This window comes from Idiotropiscis lumnitzeri, chromosome 9 (genome assembly GCF_059441095.1).
Source record: "Idiotropiscis lumnitzeri isolate Australia: NSW breed Sydney's pygmy pipehorse chromosome 9, RoL_Ilum_1.0, whole genome shotgun sequence".
In the NCBI taxonomy this organism is placed as follows: Eukaryota; Metazoa; Chordata; class Actinopteri; order Syngnathiformes; family Syngnathidae; genus Idiotropiscis; species Idiotropiscis lumnitzeri.
The window spans coordinates 3,315,710-3,335,768 of NC_142399.1; the positions used below are offsets into that span (position 1 = coordinate 3,315,710).

The 20,059-nt window shown below is 42.1% G+C and overlaps 4 protein-coding genes across 9 annotated transcripts; 3 read left to right on the plus strand and 1 right to left on the minus strand.

Annotated features, from left to right (window-relative positions):
- The first annotated feature begins 678 nt into the window (after positions 1 to 678).
- LOC148329855 (dual specificity protein phosphatase 13A) lies at positions 679 to 5,817 on the plus strand. Of its 2 annotated transcripts, XR_015844992.1 has the most exons (4): positions 701 to 837; positions 2,690 to 2,907; positions 2,977 to 3,268; positions 5,674 to 5,817. XR_015844992.1 is itself a non-coding variant. In XM_088303954.1 (3 exons), the coding sequence occupies exons 1-3, from the start codon at positions 713 to 715 to the stop codon at positions 3,186 to 3,188; spliced, it is 555 nt and encodes a 184-aa protein (XP_088160080.1). In that variant the 5' UTR covers positions 679 to 712; the 3' UTR covers positions 3,189 to 3,623. The 2 variants fall into 2 exon arrangements, 1 of the variants encoding a protein (XP_088160080.1); XM_088303954.1 differs by lacking the exon at positions 5,674 to 5,817 and having other exon boundaries at positions 679 to 837; positions 2,977 to 3,623.
- LOC148329856 (dual specificity phosphatase 29-like) lies at positions 3,140 to 7,292 on the plus strand. 2 transcript variants are annotated; one of them, XM_088303952.1, is made up of 4 exons: positions 3,140 to 3,268; positions 5,674 to 5,859; positions 5,949 to 6,199; positions 6,981 to 7,292. In XM_088303952.1, exons 1-4 carry the CDS (start codon positions 3,249 to 3,251, stop codon positions 7,211 to 7,213), a joined length of 690 nt encoding a protein of 229 aa, XP_088160078.1. In that variant the 5' UTR covers positions 3,140 to 3,248; the 3' UTR covers positions 7,214 to 7,292. The 2 variants fall into 2 exon arrangements, with proteins under 2 accessions (XP_088160078.1, XP_088160077.1); XM_088303951.1 differs by lacking the exon at positions 3,140 to 3,268 and adding an exon at positions 3,761 to 5,075 and having other exon boundaries at positions 5,976 to 6,199.
- A 14-nt stretch (positions 7,293 to 7,306) lies between these two features.
- adka (adenosine kinase a) lies at positions 7,307 to 14,317 on the minus strand. Of its 2 annotated transcripts, none has more exons than XM_088303949.1 (11): positions 14,067 to 14,317; positions 12,179 to 12,253; positions 11,574 to 11,627; positions 10,379 to 10,457; positions 10,115 to 10,287; positions 9,925 to 10,033; positions 9,531 to 9,701; positions 8,838 to 8,873; positions 8,637 to 8,751; positions 8,457 to 8,543; positions 7,307 to 8,380 (listed from the first exon to the last, which is right to left on the minus strand). In XM_088303949.1, exons 1-11 carry the CDS (start codon positions 14,192 to 14,194, stop codon positions 8,256 to 8,258), a joined length of 1,152 nt encoding a protein of 383 aa, XP_088160075.1. In that variant the 5' UTR covers positions 14,195 to 14,317; the 3' UTR covers positions 7,307 to 8,255. The 2 variants fall into 2 exon arrangements, with proteins under 2 accessions (XP_088160075.1, XP_088160076.1); XM_088303950.1 differs by lacking the exon at positions 14,067 to 14,317 and adding an exon at positions 13,287 to 13,636.
- Positions 13,563 to 19,441, plus strand: ap3m1 (adaptor related protein complex 3 subunit mu 1). Of its 3 annotated transcripts, none has more exons than XM_088303947.1 (9): positions 13,563 to 13,723; positions 15,387 to 15,664; positions 16,409 to 16,580; positions 16,660 to 16,797; positions 17,009 to 17,094; positions 17,523 to 17,656; positions 17,839 to 18,046; positions 18,452 to 18,596; positions 18,662 to 19,441. In XM_088303947.1, the coding sequence occupies exons 2-9, from the start codon at positions 15,392 to 15,394 to the stop codon at positions 18,760 to 18,762; spliced, it is 1,257 nt and encodes a 418-aa protein (XP_088160073.1). In that variant the 5' UTR covers positions 13,563 to 13,723; positions 15,387 to 15,391; the 3' UTR covers positions 18,763 to 19,441. The 3 variants fall into 3 exon arrangements, with proteins under 3 accessions (XP_088160073.1, XP_088160072.1, XP_088160074.1); XM_088303946.1 differs by lacking the exon at positions 13,563 to 13,723 and adding an exon at positions 14,508 to 15,062; XM_088303948.1 differs by lacking the exon at positions 13,563 to 13,723 and adding an exon at positions 15,075 to 15,235.
- The last annotated feature ends 618 nt before the right edge of the window (positions 19,442 to 20,059 follow it).

Genomic DNA, 20,059 nt, shown 5'->3' on the forward strand with positions numbered 1-20,059 from the left:
AAGGATTTGGATTTAAAATCATGGAAAGAGAATTTTAAAAAAATAATGGTGAAATTAGTGTTACCTGTAAATGATTCAAATTGCTCCAAATTTCTCATATAAAAGTTTGGCACTGAAGGATTTACATATTTGTGCTTTTACAAAACATTTTTTTTTCTTTAGACATCCCTCCTCCCCACCTTTTTTTTTTAACAATTGCATTTTAATGGCCTTCATTTGCATGAAAATTTTTGCTCTTCGCAGGTTGGCCCAGTCCCACAACACAATGACATAAATAATATTTTCTGTAAATTGCAATCCTAAACTCACTAATCTTTAACCTAAATAAAAAGTGACCCGTGATTCATATTCGGAACCACCTGCATGTTCTGTGTTTTCTGGAGTATAAGCAGCTACTTTTCCCCTTGATTTTGAACCAGGCGGCTACTTTTCGTCAACATACTACCCGTGTTGAAGTCTGAAAAGCAGTAGAGAGGAAGTTGCACTGCTGGAGTGACCTCTTTTTCTTTGACTTTTGGCGATCATGCAACATCAAATAAAGAGCAGTGAGCTAATTTTGGAGGCCGGCAACGTCCAAAATGGCAGCTGCTGGTGTCCTTCAGTGAGCAGCGAGCAGCCTTTGGCAGTGACGAGACACTCCACTCTCTCTCACTCTCACACACACACACACACACACACACAGTGTTGTCGTCCTTGTGCCTGTGAGGAGATAATGTCAGGGCGCAAGGAGCAACAGGACCTGACGCTCATTAAACAACTGGAACTCATTCTGGATTCCTGCACTCTGGAGCTCAGTGCAGTGGATGAAGTCTGGCCAAACCTCTACGTAGGAAACATGTGAGTCACACCTCAATGTAGTGCAACGAGGGCACGCTACAGTCATTTTTAGAGAGATGCGCTTAATAATAGAAAGAATTGAAGTAATTAAAACAATGACCAACGCACGTTTTAATAAAATATTATTACAAGTTTTTTTAGGTTCAGTGTAACTTTATTAGAAACAGCTTCTGACAATTATTACGGTGATAAATAAATTGTTTAATTTTTATATTTCAATAGCGTGAACCGTTTTAGAATTTAAAACAACCCAAAAAAAAGCATCCAACATCGCCTCTGTAGGTGCTGCTGTTTGGGTGAGCATCAGTCAGGTTTTGGATTTAGCTATTTAATGGACGTATGTGACCAGTAGTGATGGGAAAATGAAGCTTGAAATTTGCTTCATGAACCAGTTGTTGTCTTTTTGAGTCCTCTCGATGGCACTGTTGTTAAAAAATGACAAGGCAGTGTGCTTTCAGGCCAATGTTGAACAGAGAGTGCCACCTACAGGAGTCCAAGAATACTACAACTGGTTCATGAAGCAGATTTGAAGCTTCATTTACCCTTCACTAGTGACCAGTAACGTGTGAGATGATTACACCAACTATATTTTCTTCCTGTGATGGGAAATTAGAAGCATCCATTTTTTTTTGTTGCCATCATTTTAGAGAAAGACAGGATGTTAGATATGGAAGCAAGAAAAACTGTTTTGAGGCAATTTTCAAAGCTTCATCGCCCAATTCATGAGCCTGTCACCACATATTTCACAGAGCGGGCTTGGTGAGTGACAATCACCGTTAGCGATAAAAACATACTTTAAGACAGACTGCTGAGATTGCCTCAGATGCAACTTTCTTTTTCCTGGAAGTTGTTGGCTGTTCTTTCTCCTTCAGCATTTGGCCTTTTCCCCTTCGTAGCTTTTTTTTTTTTTTGGGAAAAAAAAAATATTTTCTACCTTGTGGGCTTGCGTTTTTTTTTTTCTGTACCAGCAAGACAAGCGGTTTAACAAAGGCACATTGAAAAATAAAACCTGGGAGAGAGTGATAATTAATATTTTTATTTTCTAAGTGTGGCCTCACCAGTACTGTTCGGCTGCATAGACTGGAATCGGGAGTAGGGTTCTTTTTATCTCGCAACGACGGGTGGTTGAGTCAGATCTGTCTTTTGTTGCGCCGATAATGAGACCGGACCTCACACTACAATACGTAAATACCGCGGTGGGTGGTCAAGGCCTTCTCGACTGGGCTAACATAATCAAGAAGACATCACCATAGTTATGATAATGACTATATTATTCATATTCATGTCATATTATGTAGTAATTTTAGGCGAGAGTTTTTATCCAATCAGAATTCAGCTAGCTTGTGTTGCCAGGCAGATTTCAGATTCGTCCCTGCGTGTGTCAGGGCTGTGTGAGTCAAAAGGCTCTCACAGTTGATTGACAGTTGCGCTAGCCAATCAGATCTCGGGTTGGTTACGGTAAGCCTTCCCGCAGGCGTCACGTTGAAGGTGCGAACATGTCCTGTGATTGGATTATCACTTGGGACAGGGGCGGGGCCAGGCCAGACATTTTTACCGTTCGGAAATTTATAATATATTCTTGCTTTTTCAACTCACAATGGCCGAAGGAGGGGTCATGATGGTGGTAGTTGGAGAACTATTTTTTTCAGGTGATATTGTAGCCACAACTCTATATAATCTGGAAATGGTGAGCTGTGGTGGTATGGAATGAAATCAACTCATTCACTTCCAGCCGAGTAAAAAAAAAAAAAAAAAAAAAAGGATATTTGACGTCTTAAGTCGTCAATGGAAGTCAATGTAGTTGTTCCAATTCATTAAATTGTCTTGCTTGTCTTCTTGTATGCTGTTCTAGAGCTGTAGCTCAGAATCAAAAGACTTTATCCAAGCTGGGCATTACTCACGTCCTGAACGCAGCTCACTCCAAGCAGGGAAGCATCGGGGACCAGCGTTTCTATGGCGATGCTTGCATTTATTGCGGCATACCAGCAGAAGACTCGGACCACTTTGACCTCAGCCGGTATTTCAAACCTGCAGCCGACTTCATCCATAAAGGCCTAAAGAACGACCAAGGTAAGAAAGTTGACACCCACTCTCTTTATTTGCGATCTCGCCTTTGACCTTCTTCGCGTAACTTTTCAGGGAAGGTTCTGGTGCATTGCATTATGGGTGTGAGCCGCTCAGCCACGCTGGCGCTGGCCTACCTGATGCTGCGTCAGCGTCTCGTCCTCCACGATGCTCTGAGGCACGTCGTGCAAAAACGAGCCATTTACCCCAATCGGAACTTCCTGATGCTCCTCCACAAGCTGAATGAACGGTTGGCTTTCAAAAGGAGGATGTGTCCCCTCCTTTGAAGTGACCACACTTTTGTTTTTCACCTCCTTTCTGCTTCGACTCCCCAACAAACATCTTGAATGAGCAACACTTTAAGGAGGTGTTTTGAATTTCCCTATTCCTCCATTTTTGTCAAATATCGACAACTTTGTATTTACAATACTGCTTTATAACCTTTTAAGAACCTGAAATCTCAAGCATAGCGATAATAATAATAATAAATAATATATTATTAAATTAATAATAGAAATTGCGTAAATTGAATTAAACAAAAAACTCCTAATTGAATTGCCTCATTTATCGAGAAATCATCTCGCTCCAAAGCTCCTCAAAAGGTCAAATGTAGGTCGTATCATATGATACATGAAAAGGTCAGCTACCGTCATTCTCATATAAAACGACATGATAAATAACGTAATCATATAAAACATCACAGATTCATTTTTAAAAAGATTACACTACCAATATGTATTATTTGATCCCAAAATAGAGTATACAGTACTGGTAAATGTCAGTTCTCCAAAGAGAGCAGCAGCAGCGTTCCCCATCGAGAGACGTATTGCATAACAACAATACGCACTCGTGGAACTAAGTGAGCCCGCAAATGTTAAAGTTCATCGGATAATGCCACATTGTTTTTCCGTTGAGAGCACCTGCGGCGGATTGTCACAGTGGATTGAATCTGTTGTAGAAAGTTGTCTTGATTTTGCCATTTTGCTAAAGTGCAATCAAAAGAAGCCATTGACACTCGGGACTTTTCCCATCGACAGCCTGTCTCAGCACAAGGCTCGCTGCATGCGAATCATTGCATTATATTGCAGTACATCGGCTGTGATCACTCCCACAGCGGCGCAGCCCTCATTTTGAAACCCTATAAAAGGAAGCAATTGACAGTGTGTGTGTTTAAAGATGAGCACGGTGAAGTCCGAGGACCAAAAAGTTCACTCACTGAAGAATGCATTTCAGGACCGTGTGAGAAGTTATCCTGAATGATATCCCAAATGTGAACACCTGAGAGGCACACTTAAAGGTCATGAAAAGCCTTGACACAACAACGATGTGATTTCCTGAAGAAATTGTTATTTCCAAAGCGCACAGAGTTCAGCGTAGTGGTATTTGTTGTGCATGTGTGTGTGTGTGTGTGTGTGTGTGTGGCAGATGAGAAAGTCTCTGAGGGATGCGCCACATGAACGCCCCTCTGCGACAGAGCTCCAGGAGCTGCTGCTAAAAGATAGACGACACACAGGCCATGTCAATCAAGTTTGGCTCAACCTTTACATTTTCAATTATTATATGTGCGCACACACACATGCACGCACACGCCCACACATGAGCATTGGTGGGCTGTGCATTTTGAATCCATATCTTAATACCATGGGTTTGCAAAAATAGAAACCATCAATATTCTAGGGCAAAATAAACAGCATGGAACTGTTCCATTCACGTCACCTAAAGCAGTTCAGAAAGGATAGTTACCCAATAATGACAAAACAATTAAGCATCTAAGTAATACACATGTAATACACAATGGTGTGTTATTTCTACAAATAGTTCTCAATATGCCGTCACGTAACCTCACATACACTTGTGCAACACGTGAGATTCTTAACATGGCTGTGATGTAACAAACCGTTCCCTTTAAACATTTTGCATGCCTCGCATTGGACTTTCAATGTTTCCCGTGCAGCATAAAAGAGACACCTGTCATTTTGCACATGAGGTGTCGCGAGCGTTCAAACAAGCAAATGTTTGCGCGTCACGCTGATGTGGTGTCATGGCAGGCGGTGGCCTAATAATATCACGTGAAACGCAGATAGAGCAGTTAGAATGTGTCCTCTTGCCGACTGTGAAGGAACAAGTCCCGCTTGGAAGGGAAAAAAAATCCCAAATTTCACACACCGGGTGAGGTAAGTGATTTTCTTTTCCTGCTTTATAATCGGCTTCACACACAATTAATGGTAACGATGATATTGAGGGGTTGGATGTTTTAGGGGCTTTGGAAACAGTTCATTTAAGGTTTTACTGATTAAGACAGGGGTGGGCAAACTTTTTGATTGGCGGGCCACAATGGGTTCTAAAATTTGACAGAGGGGCCGGACCAGGGGCAGATGGATGGAATGTTTAGGTAACCCCACCTCATCGGAGAAAAAAAAAAAAATTAAATGAAAGTGAACAAAATATATGTCTTTGACACACCACAGTATTTAGAAAATATTTTTTTTTTCAAGTTCGGCGGGCCGGATTAAAACGTTAAACGGGCCGCGTGTGGCCCCCGGGCCGAAGTTTGCCCACCACTGGGTTAAGAGAATTGTGAGTAGTCTTGTGGGATGATGGGAGATGTAAGTTCGACTTAATGTAAACATGGATGAAATACTAAACTTTATAAGCGTCTAAAAAAAAAAAAGTTTAGGTTTAAATAATGCTGTGCCATTTTTGTAATAAAGTAACTAAGGGATGTATTATATTACCATACATATTACACATGATTTTCCTTGGTGCTTACAGGTCAACCATGTCCTCCTGTTCGGTAAAATCAAGAGGAAAGAACCCCTACGCAGCAGTTCAAGTCGACCTGGACAGTGATTACGTCACACCAGGTACTCTAGACCTGGAGCAGCTTTTCTGGACTGGCGCCAGCGTTCAATCTGCACACTTCAACCAAGTCTGGCCCAAAATCTTCATCGGGGATGAGTAAGTCGACGCGCACAAACTGCTGGAATTATTCAAAAATAAGAAACAAAAAGGGGGGAAAAAAATTGATTTGAAAAATGAATTCCCAGTATGTGGTACGTGTTGTTTGGGACCAGGAAGACGGCTCTGGAGCGAGCGGGTCTGAAGGAACTGGGCATCACGCATGTGCTGAATGCGGCCGAGGGGAAGTACAACAACGTACTGACTGGTGCAGATTACTACACAGACCTGGACGTCCGGTATTTTGGGGTGGAGGCCGACGACAAACCCACGTTCGACATCTCTCAGTTCTTCTGCCCGGCGACACACTTCATCAGCGAGGCCCTGAGACAACCACAGAGTAAGTCAAGCAAGGGTGCAGTCTTGAGACTGAAGTAACAAAATACCATAACAGTACTTTAAAAAAATATACGCATCTAAAAATGTCTTTTGTCCATTACTTATCCTGCACAAGCAATTCTCATTTGCAATACTGACCTGGCTCCAGACTAGAGCGTAAAAGTGCAGTTCAGGTGTATTTAACTTCAAATATAAATACAACGGAACTGTTTGTTTTCAAATATTTATTTTATTCAATTTTTATGTGTATGTTAAATTTTTTACGTGGTACTTGGCGTAGAAAGTTCAAGAAGCATCAATTAAGGAAGCACAAGGGAAAAACTCACCATTAAAGGGAAAGTCAATCTCATGATGTGACTTCTGTCCACTGAAAATGACATGACAGTTGCTCAGGGATCGGGAAAAGACCAAAAGAGGCTCATCAGTTTTCTGAAGCTGCGCCATGATTGGTCAGTCGCTGAGCCCTGAGCAACTGCGATGCCATTTTTCGGTCGCCAGCAAGTGGCAAAATGGACCCCTCTGAGATGGATAAAAATGGGTGGATTTTACTGTTGAAGTCATGTTCCACAAATGCTAATAATCAGAACGCCATGTTTTGACTAGACGACCTGCCTACAGCATATTTTTTAGAAGAAAACTTTTGGGTTGACTTGCCCTTTAAGGAACTGTCGTGTGGAATAGTGAAACAAGCAAGACAAACACCACAGGAACGAGCCCAAACCAAAGCAAAAGCGTCTGTCGCAAGCATTCTCCAATGATCGTCATCTTTTGACCGGTTCCAGACAAGGTGTTGGTGCACTGCGTGATGGGTCGCAGTAGGTCAGCATCTCTGGTCTTGGCCTACCTGATGATGGAGCAAGGCTTAACGGTGGTGGACGCCATCGAGCATGTGCGGCAACGCCGTTGCGTCCTGCCCAACCACGGTTTCCTCAAGCAGCTCAGAGCTCTGGATATCACGCTGCGAGAGGAGAAGCTCAGACTGAAACGACAAAAGAGGCAAGATCAACAGTCGTGATTGGGATCACGCTTGAAAGGGATGTGGGGTCATTGGGTTGTCCCACGCTTGTGACATATGATTAAAAAAATAACATGACGCTCACCACGCGTATTCAAATCAAACACGTGATTTTTTTAATTTTATTTGTCCATGTTAGACAAAGTGTGGCAACAACCAGACAAAAGGGTCACTTGAGGTCTCTTATTGTTTGAGTACATTGAGGAATTTGATTGAACGGGATTGTACATCCAAGATTTAAAAACAATAATAATTAAAGGAAGGAAACAATAAAAAATCATCAGACGTGTTTTCAAGTATTGATGAATCCAAATCAAACATTTAAGAGGTAAAAACTAAATCTTACCACAATGTGGTAAACAAATTTAACAAAGCTGAGCGCTGAGGTATTTGGAAAATGTTTTTTTTTTAATTACACCATTACAAAATGCCCTCAATTATCCTTTGTTGTTTTTCTGTTCCAACAGAAACGCTCCGACGACTTTGCTGTGCTTGCTTTACTGAAAAGGCACTCATGATTTGCACAATGTTCAATGTCACAGTTCTATTTCATGCGCCCAGAGGCTTTGACACTTATTATTTCATGCATTTGAAAAAAACACAAACTTTGTTGCTAACTGGCCTAATCGAATCACACAAATAAATCCCTTAAAGACAATTAGAACGCATTAAAACAACAAATCAGTCGAGTGCAGAGTCCTAAAATTAACACAGATGTTTCGCAGTTCTCATGACACAATGTGGTCCTGTGCACGTATCCCTGATTTTGGCCACTATTATGAGTAGATTTGCTGAGCTTGCATTTTAATGTCTGACAAACCTCTCTTATTAGTTGCTGCAGCGCCACCAAGCGAAAAAAAAATAAAAATGCATGCTCATGTCAGGTGGCACAAAGGTGACAATTAAAAATAATATCAGACAGCATCTTAAAAAAATATCTGACTGGGAGGGAGAACTGGGATAAAAAGAAAAAAAACCAAAAACATTCTGCGTGACATTTTGTGTCAAACGATGGACATTTTGGGGGACAACAATAAAAACATCAAACAAAGTCGGGCTTTTCAGGGAACGTGCAACCCGATCTTCTAATGACGACATTGGCAGCGTAGTGAGCCGCTCTCACACATTCGTCCAGCAGTTTTTCTCGGACCAGCCCAGACAGGAAACCTGCGCAACGGACGGAAATCTTTTCAAAACTGAGGAAACCTAACAAGACACCGAAGCAAACATCGCAAGCTCTCACCGCCGACAAAGGCGTCACCAGCACCGTTTGTGTCCACGAGGTCTTTGGGATCAATCGCCATCACCGAGAAGGTCTCCATTTTGTCGCCTGAACAAATAGAGGGGAACGAATGACGCCTCAAACACAGCACTGATTTATTTGAGGAGAGGAAAAATAAATAAATAAGAATGCAACTCTTACTGAGAGCCATCACAGTTTCATCCTTCCCCTGAGTCAAGACGACAATCCTTTGTCTCTTGGTGTTGACTTTGGGCATTGCCTGCACTTTCTTGGCAATCTCCTTAATGTCTTCGGTCTGCAGAGACGTGACCGCATGATGCATGTGGCAAACAAAAATGCATGGAAGTGCAGCAGAGATCAAAAGGAGGGACATTGAATCACCTCAAAAGCTTGCTCTTTCGCAAATGCGGCTGCCTCCTGTGGGACGGAAATAACACAAAAAAAATCATTGTGTAGTCAATGTTTGATGAGCCTCATATTTTTTTTAATCAGGCCCAACGAGCATTTCCTTTATCAACAGTCCTGGAGTATTATTTTGTAATCACAGTTGCCCCTTAAAGTAAAAATAAACTGAAGGAATGTAGTTGTGCACCCTTAATTTGTTTTTCGCGCAAATCAAATTTTGTTCTCTAAGCACGGCTTTGCATATGTGTGTGGCATGAAGTGCAAATTTTTGGTCATCTACGAACTGCATTCCAGTCCAGGACGGTTAAACAACCTTCCAGTATTACTCTGAAAATCTTTAAGACTCCTATCCGAATCCAAGCTTTCAGAAAGGAGCCCCCGCAAAGTCCGGTTGTCGGAAAAAAAAACAAAATAAGAGGGAACAACAATTTGCCATAGGACACACGAAAAGAGAAATGGAGCAATTTTATGGACTGATGAAAGCAAGATTGCTTTTTTGGGGGGACGAAAAGACGCTCAGTGCAGACAATTTGTCAGAAGGAAAGTACACTGTGATAATGATAGGAGGACGTTTCGCATTCTGTGCTGCTTACCAGGAGCCAAAACCTTTTTCTTTTTAAAACTCTGCTATAATTTGGAACACAAGCGCACGTACAAAAGCCGCCCTACCGTCTCATTGCCAAAGAGCACGTCCACGTAGGGCAAGAGCTGCATGAGATGGTCCTTGAAGAACTGACAGATGAAGGGTGCCGACAGGTTGAGGCAGAACAGTTTGTTATGTTCTGACGCGTGCTTGGCCACTTTCAGCATGGACTCCAAAGACACTGTGACAAAGAAACCCTGCAAGGAAACGGTCCACTTCTGCATCAGTACATGTGCAAAAACATCTAATGTTGGTCATGATGCTGATAGAGAGCAAATTCTTTTTCGCCGTTACTTGGCTTCAAAAGTTTAAGAACTGCACTGCAGGAAGTTATTGTATTGACTGACAAGCAGGCTGACATTTTCAGATCGACTGGAAAATTTAAGATGAACAAAAGAGTCCAATCACGTCAGTACTCACGGCAATATAATAAACTCTAGCGCTTTCCACCAACTTCCAATTTTCTTCGAGGTCCAGATGTTTCTCCTTGTTATAACAATTTGCAGCAGCCAAGTTAGCCACCAGTGACCTTAAAGAAAGATGATCAACAAAACATGCAGTGCATTTTTCAAGTAAACAAAACGAGTATACGAGTGTGTGTGGACCTCACCGGTTGGCTCCGGTGATGCAAGCGGCGCACGAGCCCGTGGGCTCCAGGTCTTGCTCGTAGTAGTGGGCATCAATGTGTGCCTCCTCCGCCTTCTTCTTCAGGATCTCTCCAAACTTGTCTTTGCCGATGCAGCCGAAGAAGGTGCCCGCGTTGTGAGGCTCCTGGATCAACCACTGCTCGCGGCGACGACACAAATCACGACCGCGCATTAAACGAAGGACTGATTCGCTGCTGTGATGTCACAGGACGACGCGTACGACTAACCTGAGCGATCTTGATGGAGTTTTGCGTGGCTCCCCCAGCGTGGTATTCCGCTTTGAACTTGTTCACTAACTCGTCAAACCTGCATGGGGAGAAAGTGGCAAATTACACAAAAAATGAAGCTAGACCAAATTTGATTAATTAAATATTACAATTGCCAAGCTTAACTCATAAACTGATAAAATGGTTTCAGAATCACACACAAAATATCATAAGCCTCCACATGTTTGTATGCGTTCTTTCGTGAAAAACACTCGCCATTATACAGTATTTCAGACTCCAATCACCGTTTCATCCAGAGTAGACAATGACCTCTAGTGGCAGAAGATATGCATTACAACAGCCCACATATATTGCCTACAGTGAGTTCGCTGACAAACTTAGACCTTTGACTATTACATAATAAGCAATAGGAACGTGTGGTGAGCTTTACAATATACAATATTGCAATATATTATATATTTTAAAATATTTCTAGCAGGACTAGAACCACCAAATTTGCTTTGCTTGATGTCCAGTTGTACTGGCCGGTACTGTGTGCAGGACAACTGCTGTTAGGTTCTGAGACGGAGCCAGCTGCTGCAGCGTGGGGCTCTCTGTACGTACTGTATTTGCTTGTTTAACATGGGGAAAGAAACAAACGGTAATCCTGCAAGAGCTGATGAGTTCAAGGGTAAAACGTATTTAGCGCACAAATGCGTCTGCACTGCAATGACTCGCTGACCTCTTTTTCCTGAGTCATCTTGCATAAGCACCGTCTCAGAAGTCATGGTTTTCATTTCGCATTTTCAACAACTCCCGATGAATATTGACAATTTTCCTGACGTCTGTCTAATGGATGAACAAGTACCTCGCATGTCTGCATACCTCCTTAGTGTAAAACTACAGCGAGATTGAGTGCGCAACTTTTTATCTCCTGCTATTTGCTTGGTGGATCTTGTCTCCCAGGAACTGGGAGGTGAAAAGTCCTGCTCTGCTATTGGCTCACGCACTTTCGCTGTGCTAGATCTGTGGCCCTATTATTGCTGTTCTATAACAGAACGGAGTTCAACGCAGGCGATTCACAGGGCTGTTGTGACTGGTCCGCTCCAGCCTTGAGAGGAGCCGTCAGGATGTGGATGGAACCGTGAACAGACAAGCATGTGACATAAAATAGTCAATATTCTACAAGAGGGGCTGTTTATGGCTAAATACGCACAGAGCTTTGTGCTTCTCCTCAGCCAGGATCTGGTCATTTGGCTTCAGTGTGTATCTAGAAAATTAAAAAGCAGAAAAAAAAAGCGTTATTAACATTCATTTAAGGAAAAAAAACACCACAGTCCTCATGCAAGATCTGCTTTATCTCTACAGGGACTGCAGCCAATTGCGGTTCTGCGTCTGTTTAGTCTATGAAACATTTTTGATGGCTGGGTCAGAGTTTGGTTTCTGCTTTATTGGGGGAGAGGCTGAATTAGATATTTGTCCGTCTTAAAACTAATCCCAGCGTTTGCGCAAGGCCTTCTTTGCAGGGTGGACTCTGAACTGGAAGCCACATGAACCCTTTGTCCTGGTCACTTTAGTGCAACTTGGACACTTGCTGAGGGAAAACTGACAATTATTGCAGAGGATACAGAGTCAATGAAATGAGTAAATAAAATGTCGGGCTGGTGCCAACTGGTAGAGGACCTCAAACAGTTTTATCTGCCCTTAAACAGCAAACAATACAGAAATGGCGAATTATTTTAAATTCTGCACTAGAAGGTGGCGGTTTTTATTTCATGTGGTGCATCTTCGTCAAACATTTTTGACTGTTGTTGAACTCACTTTGCCAGGAAGTCTGCGTCCACCACGGCACAAATGTCCAACAAGGGATTCCCCATCCCGAACAGTGAATTAGGACTGCAAAATAAGCGTAAAATTATGATTCAACCATCACGTTCCTCTAAATCGACAAGGAGCATCTTGAGATTAAATATTGCGACATTCTGCTTGTTTACTTTCTTAGCGCTTGCACTAGACAAGTCGGCAAGTGGGTCAGAAATGTCAACGTGGAACTTGAATGCATTTTTGTATTTACAATTAATTTGCAAAAGCTAGCTTCTTATGATAATCACACGACTATGTAAAATCTTCACAGAAAGGAGAAAGCGTGCACGCCTGTGACATTGCGTTGTAATTGTATAAAGCGAGAGCCCATGCGTGCCGCTGTGTGAAGATGGCACCAGCAAGCTCGTGTCATGTTTTTCCAGGGCGACACTGCACTTAAATATTTCATAAACTTGCAAGAGTGTGAAATTGACAGACCTTGGGCCATTTACGGCTGACTTATTTTGGCCTGCCGTGCAATTCTACAAACAAATACACAGTATAGGACCTTTTGTAACAATATTTGAGGCACAAACGGTCATAATATACGCTGAACACACAGGGAAAAATGAACATTCTATTTCATTGCAAGTGTAAATTGCCTGTGTCCAGACTTGTAAGACAACTTGTATCGAAGCATGTTGCATGGCCCTGTGAGGACGTCATGTGATTCCATTTGCAAAAGCACACTGAACATGAACTGTGCACAAGCTGTTTCCAGACTCCGAGACCATGTGTCAATTAATAACATCCACAAGTGCAGATATCAGCAAACAGCGGTCATGACAATTTTTTTTTTTGCTTTTCTAATCCACAAAATCTTGTAGTCCACAATAGATGGCCTCAATTCACATGCCCCTCTTTGGTAACTAGAGCCAATTGCCAAAACACAGAAGAATAAAACACGCTTGTTCATTCTAAAGACATTGCATGTACCTCAGTGGATGCCACACCCTCACTATCTTGTCCTACAACACATACATCTCCCTTCTATGCAAGTCAGATAATAACTGAGCAGCCAATTACTCAAGCATTACATTAATCCTCTTTGCCACTGGAGACTTACCTCAATGCAGACATCTCTATCTGCCTGTGTAGGTGCTACAGACCTGTTGAGCGAGCTAAATGAAAAAGGAGCAAAGAATTGCCAAACTGCTCAATTTCAGCACAAATGTGTGGCAGTTCGATGCACCCCCCCTGCAACCCCAGCTCCTCCTCCTCCTAACTGGATGACTGGTGGACATCTAAAGGAGGAAGGGCCAGACAGTCACTCTCCGCCTGGCTATTGGCTCGGTTCCCCTCATCACGTCTCTTGTGAAAGATACGTAGAAATTCGCGAAAAGCGTGCTGATAAACGCTTCAAAGGAGCTGGATTAAGCTGAAAGAATTGCATGGCGGTGCGTTCAAGTGCAATCGGTGGGGGGAAACCGGTTATCAAAACTGTGCCTCGTCGAGGCCACGTGACTGCCGTCTAACTCGTAGGGCAGTCGGTGGTGCGTTCAGGTATCACACAAACCTGGCATCGAGACAGCAATTCACTGACGGGAGTGAACTATTTTTTTCGACATACCAAGGGTCACCTTCAACTGGCAATGGCAACTCAATGGACAATGACAAGGGAACACGTTGTAATAGCACTATTTGTAGACCATTGTATTTCAGATTTCGTGCAGATTGTAATATAACTTCAGTCTAACTATAACAGTTAGGTTACACGCAAACGTTGACCTAATTTATCCTCATTCGCGTTTGTGTAGACAAAAATCCAACTTCAAGTGAAGCTCAAGTTTTGTTTTAACAACTAAACAGTCTACCACACATTTCCCCACCCCAGAATTGTGGTCACCTTAGTTTCACGGGAGATGTTTTGGCAACAGAGTCCGTCTTCTCTTGTAGAAGAATTTTACGTTTCTTTGCTTCGGGTTCCTCAGAAATTTTACGTTTCTTAGGTTTGGATACTTGAGAGGAGGACATTGTTGGTCAAGCGAGGCACGTTTCATTCACCGTTTATCCGCGATATAGCGCGCAGGTATCAGGCTATTAAACAACCAATTTTTCTTTACCCCGAATGAGGACTTGAGGGCAGCTATAGCAGGGCGGTCCAAGAGGGCTCCGCCAATCATATGCCGCATTTATTGTATTGAATGATTATGGGAACTACACAAACACAGTTTGTTGCTGAATAAGGGCACTCCATTAAAGTTTCTGAAAAGCAACTGCTTATCAATACACTTACAGCGTGACAATAAAGTAATAATTAAGTAGTAGTAATTTATAACAAGGAAAAAGTGAATATTTTCACAAATCTATAAACGGGTGATTTACTTCATTATTGGCTCAATTTCGGATTTTATGCAATACCAAGTTTCAACAATTTTGAAGTTTTGTTTATCCATATTTAATAGGGTTCAAGTCAATAATTTGCCGCCAAATATGCGGGCGCAGGGATAATGTATATTTGACGTAAAATGCAATTCAGACATGACATCAATCAGTACGTGAAATGCTTCTCGGAGAGCTCGGTGTTTAGCTTTTCTGCATCAAAAATCCTAAAGACAAAAATGAGGTAAAAACACAAAGACCCCAGAGAACTGTTAGCTGCCTTTAAATGTGCCTGTAAAAATAGTTTGAACAGTTGCCTCGTAACTCTTCCCACACGTTCTAACATTATTCCTTTTGGGAATCAAAATATACATTTTAAAGGGTTATGACTTCCTTCAATTTATTGGCATAAAATAGCAACTCAAGTTGATTATGCGTTTTGCTGGATCAGGCATCCTATCAGCCTTTCCTGCCTAGTGGCAACATCATCACAGCTTCTCGACCAAACTACAGTCAGCAGGTAAAAGTTAAAATATTCCAACCAACTTTTCTACTGATAAGCTTTTCTCTATATGCACTTAAGCGATTCGTGTCAGCATAGTTTTACACCGTTATATGCCGCATACATACATATATATCTATTCCCGAATCCTGCAAGTTCAGGAACTGCATTAAGTAACCCCCTTTAACAGAGTGAGTTCGTCAGATTTAGCACAACCATGTGACATTTCCTTTCTGACATCATCAATTTTGAATCAATATCGAAAATCGATTGATAATTGAATATGATGCTTTAGCCTTTGCTTTGTTGAGATCATCGACAGCAATCACCTTGTTTTTTCAGCTGATATGATCCACAGTGTGTTCCTCATTAATTACACGGGAGACATCTTCCTGGAGAAACACTGGAAGAGCGTCATCAACCGGAGCGTGTGCGATTACTTCTTCGAAGCCAAAGAGAAGGCGCAAGAACCCGAGAATGTGCCTCCCATCCTGCAGACCCCACACCACTATCTCATTAATATATACAGAGGGAAGGTCTTTTTCCTCGCTGTCATCCAGACTGAAGTGCCTCCTCTGTTTGTCATTGAATTTCTGCACAGGGTTGCAGACACACTTCAGGTAAGACACCACATTGGAGGAAAACTGGTACAGCAGTGGAAATAAAAGTCTGCACCCCCCTCTTCAATGCAAAATGAGACCAAGATGCATTTTTTCAAAACTTTTTCGACTGGTCGTGTGATTTATATGTGCAACTCAGTTGACTTAAAAAGGACTCTTTTCAAAAGTGGAAGTGAACATAAACACCTAAATCACATTCAAGCTGATGTTACATGGGAGTCAGCACACACCGGAACATTCTGTGCCAACAATGACGTCAATTTGAACTGATCATAATTCCCCCACTGTCTAAGGGTGAGTGGTGTTATGTTTGTATCAGTCATATCTTTTTTTATTCATAGTGAAAAAGTTCAACACCAACAGACCACAAAATTTCCTAAAACATGTGTTGTTTTAAATGAATGGCATGTTTGGTAGCTCGGCATTTCAACAGGGGTGTGCAGACTTTTTATATCCACTCAATAAACATTGCAGGGGCCATTTTAGTTTTTATGAAATTCTCTGAAGAAAATTTATTTGAGCATTTTTTTTGCAATTCTTCATGTCCAGCTTAGGGTCCATGCTTTTTTTCCTCATTCGTTTAACAACAGTGGCATTCTAGAAGCGCAGTTGTTTTAAGGTTTGATTGCATACTGAAAATAATACTAGTAAGACACAGTCAGTCTACGAGTATGCTATTACATGGACCTTGAGCAGGATACCAACGATATCGACCAAACGCTCAAACGGCTTTACACACAACAGGACTACTTTGGAGAATGCTCCGAAGGCGTGATCAAAGACAACCTGGTGACGGTGTACGAAATCCTCGAAGAGATGCTCGACAATGGCTTCCCGCTTGCAACCGAGTCCAACGTCCTCAAGGAGATGATCAGGCCTCCCACAATCCTCCGATCGGTCGTCAATACTCTCACGGGTAAACAAACGGCGAACGTTTACTTGATCTCGAAATGTGTGGGAACAGAATCCAAAACTTGTGTTGGGTTTCCCCGCAGGTGGGAGCAATGTTGGAGACACACTCCCCACGGGTCAGCTGTCCAATATCCCCTGGAGGCGTGCGAGTGTGAAATACACCAACAATGAAGCATACTTCGATGTCATTGAGGAAATAGATGCCATTTTGGACAAATCAGGTTTGACGATATACACTTCTGAGATATCCAAAATTGATCTGTCCACTGAGCTCAGTTATATGTAATAAGTATGGCTGAACGATTTTGATCGTAATCCAAAAATGTTCCCTCCATATTGTGCTTCTGATTGAACAAATCTCGACAAATATTAAATACACAAATCTTAACTTGGGTCCAACTTAATGATGCAGGAACTGTGTTTGTTGCTCAGGTTCCACGGTGTTTGCAGAGATTCAAGGTGTGATTGAAGCCTGCGTCAGACTCACGGGGATGCCTGACCTCACACTGTCCTTCATGGTCAGCGTTTCGTTTTGACAGATACAGTGCAGTGGTGCCTTGATTTACAAGTGGACACAGTTTTTGCGTTTCATGCGTTAATTCAATGGACATTGGGGATTTATAACGCAGAGAGACGTATTACATGCAAATTTGATTATGAAACACAGAAGATTGTTGTTTTATCTAAGATGGATTGATCATATCATTAATTACATTTTTTACAGAGGATAAAGAATATATATATTCCTGTGAGGACAGGAAAACTATTTGTTATAAGTTATTAACCCCCATTTTTAAAAATATATCAAATATCAGTGCTAGTTTATTTTTTTTTTAGCCTGTCTGTGGTGTTTTGTCGCTTTTAAGTCGAGGTACGACTGCACTTTAATGACTTTAAGGTCTGTTTGTGTGCAATTGGTCCCATGTTGTTACTTTGTGCATTGAAGAATCCCCGTCTCCTTGACGACGTCAGCTTTCACCCGTGCGTGCGGTTCAAGCGTTGGGAATCGGAGCGCGTCATCTCTTTCATCCCGCCCGATGGCAACTTCACCCTCATGACTTATCACGTCAGCTCACAAAAGTAAGCGCAGACAATAATGAAGGTACACTGTTGTTGTTGATGCAAAACATGAAATGGACTCTTAGATTGTCTGAAAAAGATGTCGTCTAACTTGAATGAACAATCGCTGCCTGTTATTCCAAAAGTCCATCAATGTCCCCTTTTTTCTTGACGATCCAAATCAACCCCTGTGCCTTCCTCAGTCTGGTGGCCATTCCGGTGTACGTGAAGCAGAACATCAGCTTCATGGAAACGGGCTCTTGCGGCCGTCTGGATATCACAATCGGGCCCAAGCAGACGATGGGGAAGACGGTGGAAGGCTTGCTGGTCACCATCCACATGCCCAAAGTCGTTCTCAGTGCCAACCTCACGGCCACGCAGGGCAACTACACATACAACATCGCCACCAAGGTGAATGCTCACTCAGCTCACAAGATGACTTTTGATACTTTTGGGTCTTGCCAGTGAATCGGACTGAGGAGTCATTGTATGCCACTCAGAAAGGCACAATGGATGCAGCTGTTGAGTTGACGTCATCACATTTTTATTTACTTGCTTCTCTGCTTACATTTAATCTGCTTATAGCTTGTGGTGTCAACTCAGCATATCACATAAAATACCAGTTAGAAGGTAAAAAGTAAAAAACAAAAAAATGGATCTTTGACGTCTTCATCCGTCAATGGTAGTCAATGAGTTAACAACAGCCAATGGGTGAAGATTTGTGCACCCGTACTGGAAATGCGTCAGAAATCAGAAAACAAACATGAGGGGAAACAACGTTGCGTTCCTAACGGCATCCATGTATGTTTTGTGTAGAATTTGGTTTGGGATGTGGGGAAGCTGAACCCCCAGAAGCTTCCGAACCTGCGAGGCAGCCTGAGCGTGCAGTCGGGCGCGCCGAAACCTGAGGAGAACCCCTCGCTCAACATCGACATGAAGATTCACCAGCTGGCCATATCAGGTGATGCAAACAACGGGCGAATGCCACAATATGTTGTCGCGGCAACGAACACTTGTTCTGTGCAGGCCTGAAGGTGAACCGTCTGGACATGTACGGGGAGAAGTACAAACCCTTTAAAGGGGTCAAATACCTCACCAAAGCCGGGAAGTTCCAAGTGAGGACCTGACTCAAACGCCACCCGACAATCACGCTCCTGACCCAGCGCTCCAAATCTTACCCAAACCTCAGCATTATTCACAAATAATTTTGCATTCTAACCGTTATTTATTAAAAGCATATGATGGCATTACAGGCTGTGTATATATCAAGCGGCTTTTGCGTGGCCTCTGAAGGGAAGCCTTAATAACAATAATAATATAATTCACCCATGTGAGCAATTTTTTTTTTTTTTGAAGGAAATATCTTGCTTTGTAAATGGGCACTGAGCCCACACAATCATTCTTAAAATGTTGCGTGCATGTTGCCTTTTTGCGCATCTTTTTTTTTTTTCTACGTATATCGTGACAAACTACTCGATGTCTTTGCACACCTTGACTCTGTAATGTGGCCTTGTAAGGTGCTTCCTTCAGGACTTTAGAACAATTTGTTTTATAGCATTAGTATGGAGCAGTAAGATAAGTGCCCAAGTGTTTTATCTGCTCGCTATTATGTCAGGCTCCGATTGTCTGTGGGGAGCACCTACTTAGAAATATGCACAACCTTTATGTGTTCTTGAACGCAACTTCCTGTCTTAGCCGAGCAATTGCACAGCCCTTTATCGATGTGAAAAAAAGGTACTCCTCTATCTTCAGTGCGCAATCGGTCTTATAAAAGCTTTTGCAAGAATAAAATGTACTCGACTTGTTTGTGTGTGCTTCTTTTACAGAAATGAAACAATATTAAGAATGTATCCAAAAATCAATGACAGAAGTCAAAGTTACATAATAAAATTGGGTGAATTAACCAGTTTAAGTACCGTATTTTCCTGTCTATAAACCGAGTTTTTTTTACCTAGATTTTGAACCACGCGGCTAATGCAACGGTGCAGCTTTTCTGTGGATTTTCTTTCACCACTAGGGGGCGCTCTATAGTTCAGAAAATATGCTAAATAAATCTCTATTTTATTTTTTTCTCTTGGGTCTGTTCTGTTTTAATTAGCAAAGTTGTTGCAGTGTTAAAAGGCACTGTTTTAACAATCTATTTTTGTGCATTCAGGGTACAAAATCGCTCTGGACATGCAGTAAACAACTCACTTTTTTTCAACACAGAAAACTGCGGCTTATATACGAGTGTCAATTTATAGCCGGGAAAATACAGTACGTTTTTAGCAGATATCTGGAAGTGATGTGTGTTAGATCATTCTGATACGTCAAATTCAATCAAATTGCGGAATTCCGAGTGACGAGATTATGTCCTCACAAGATATCAAATGAGTTTACCTACTAAAGCAACAGCTTTGGGGAATTGTGGCAAAATGGATGGGT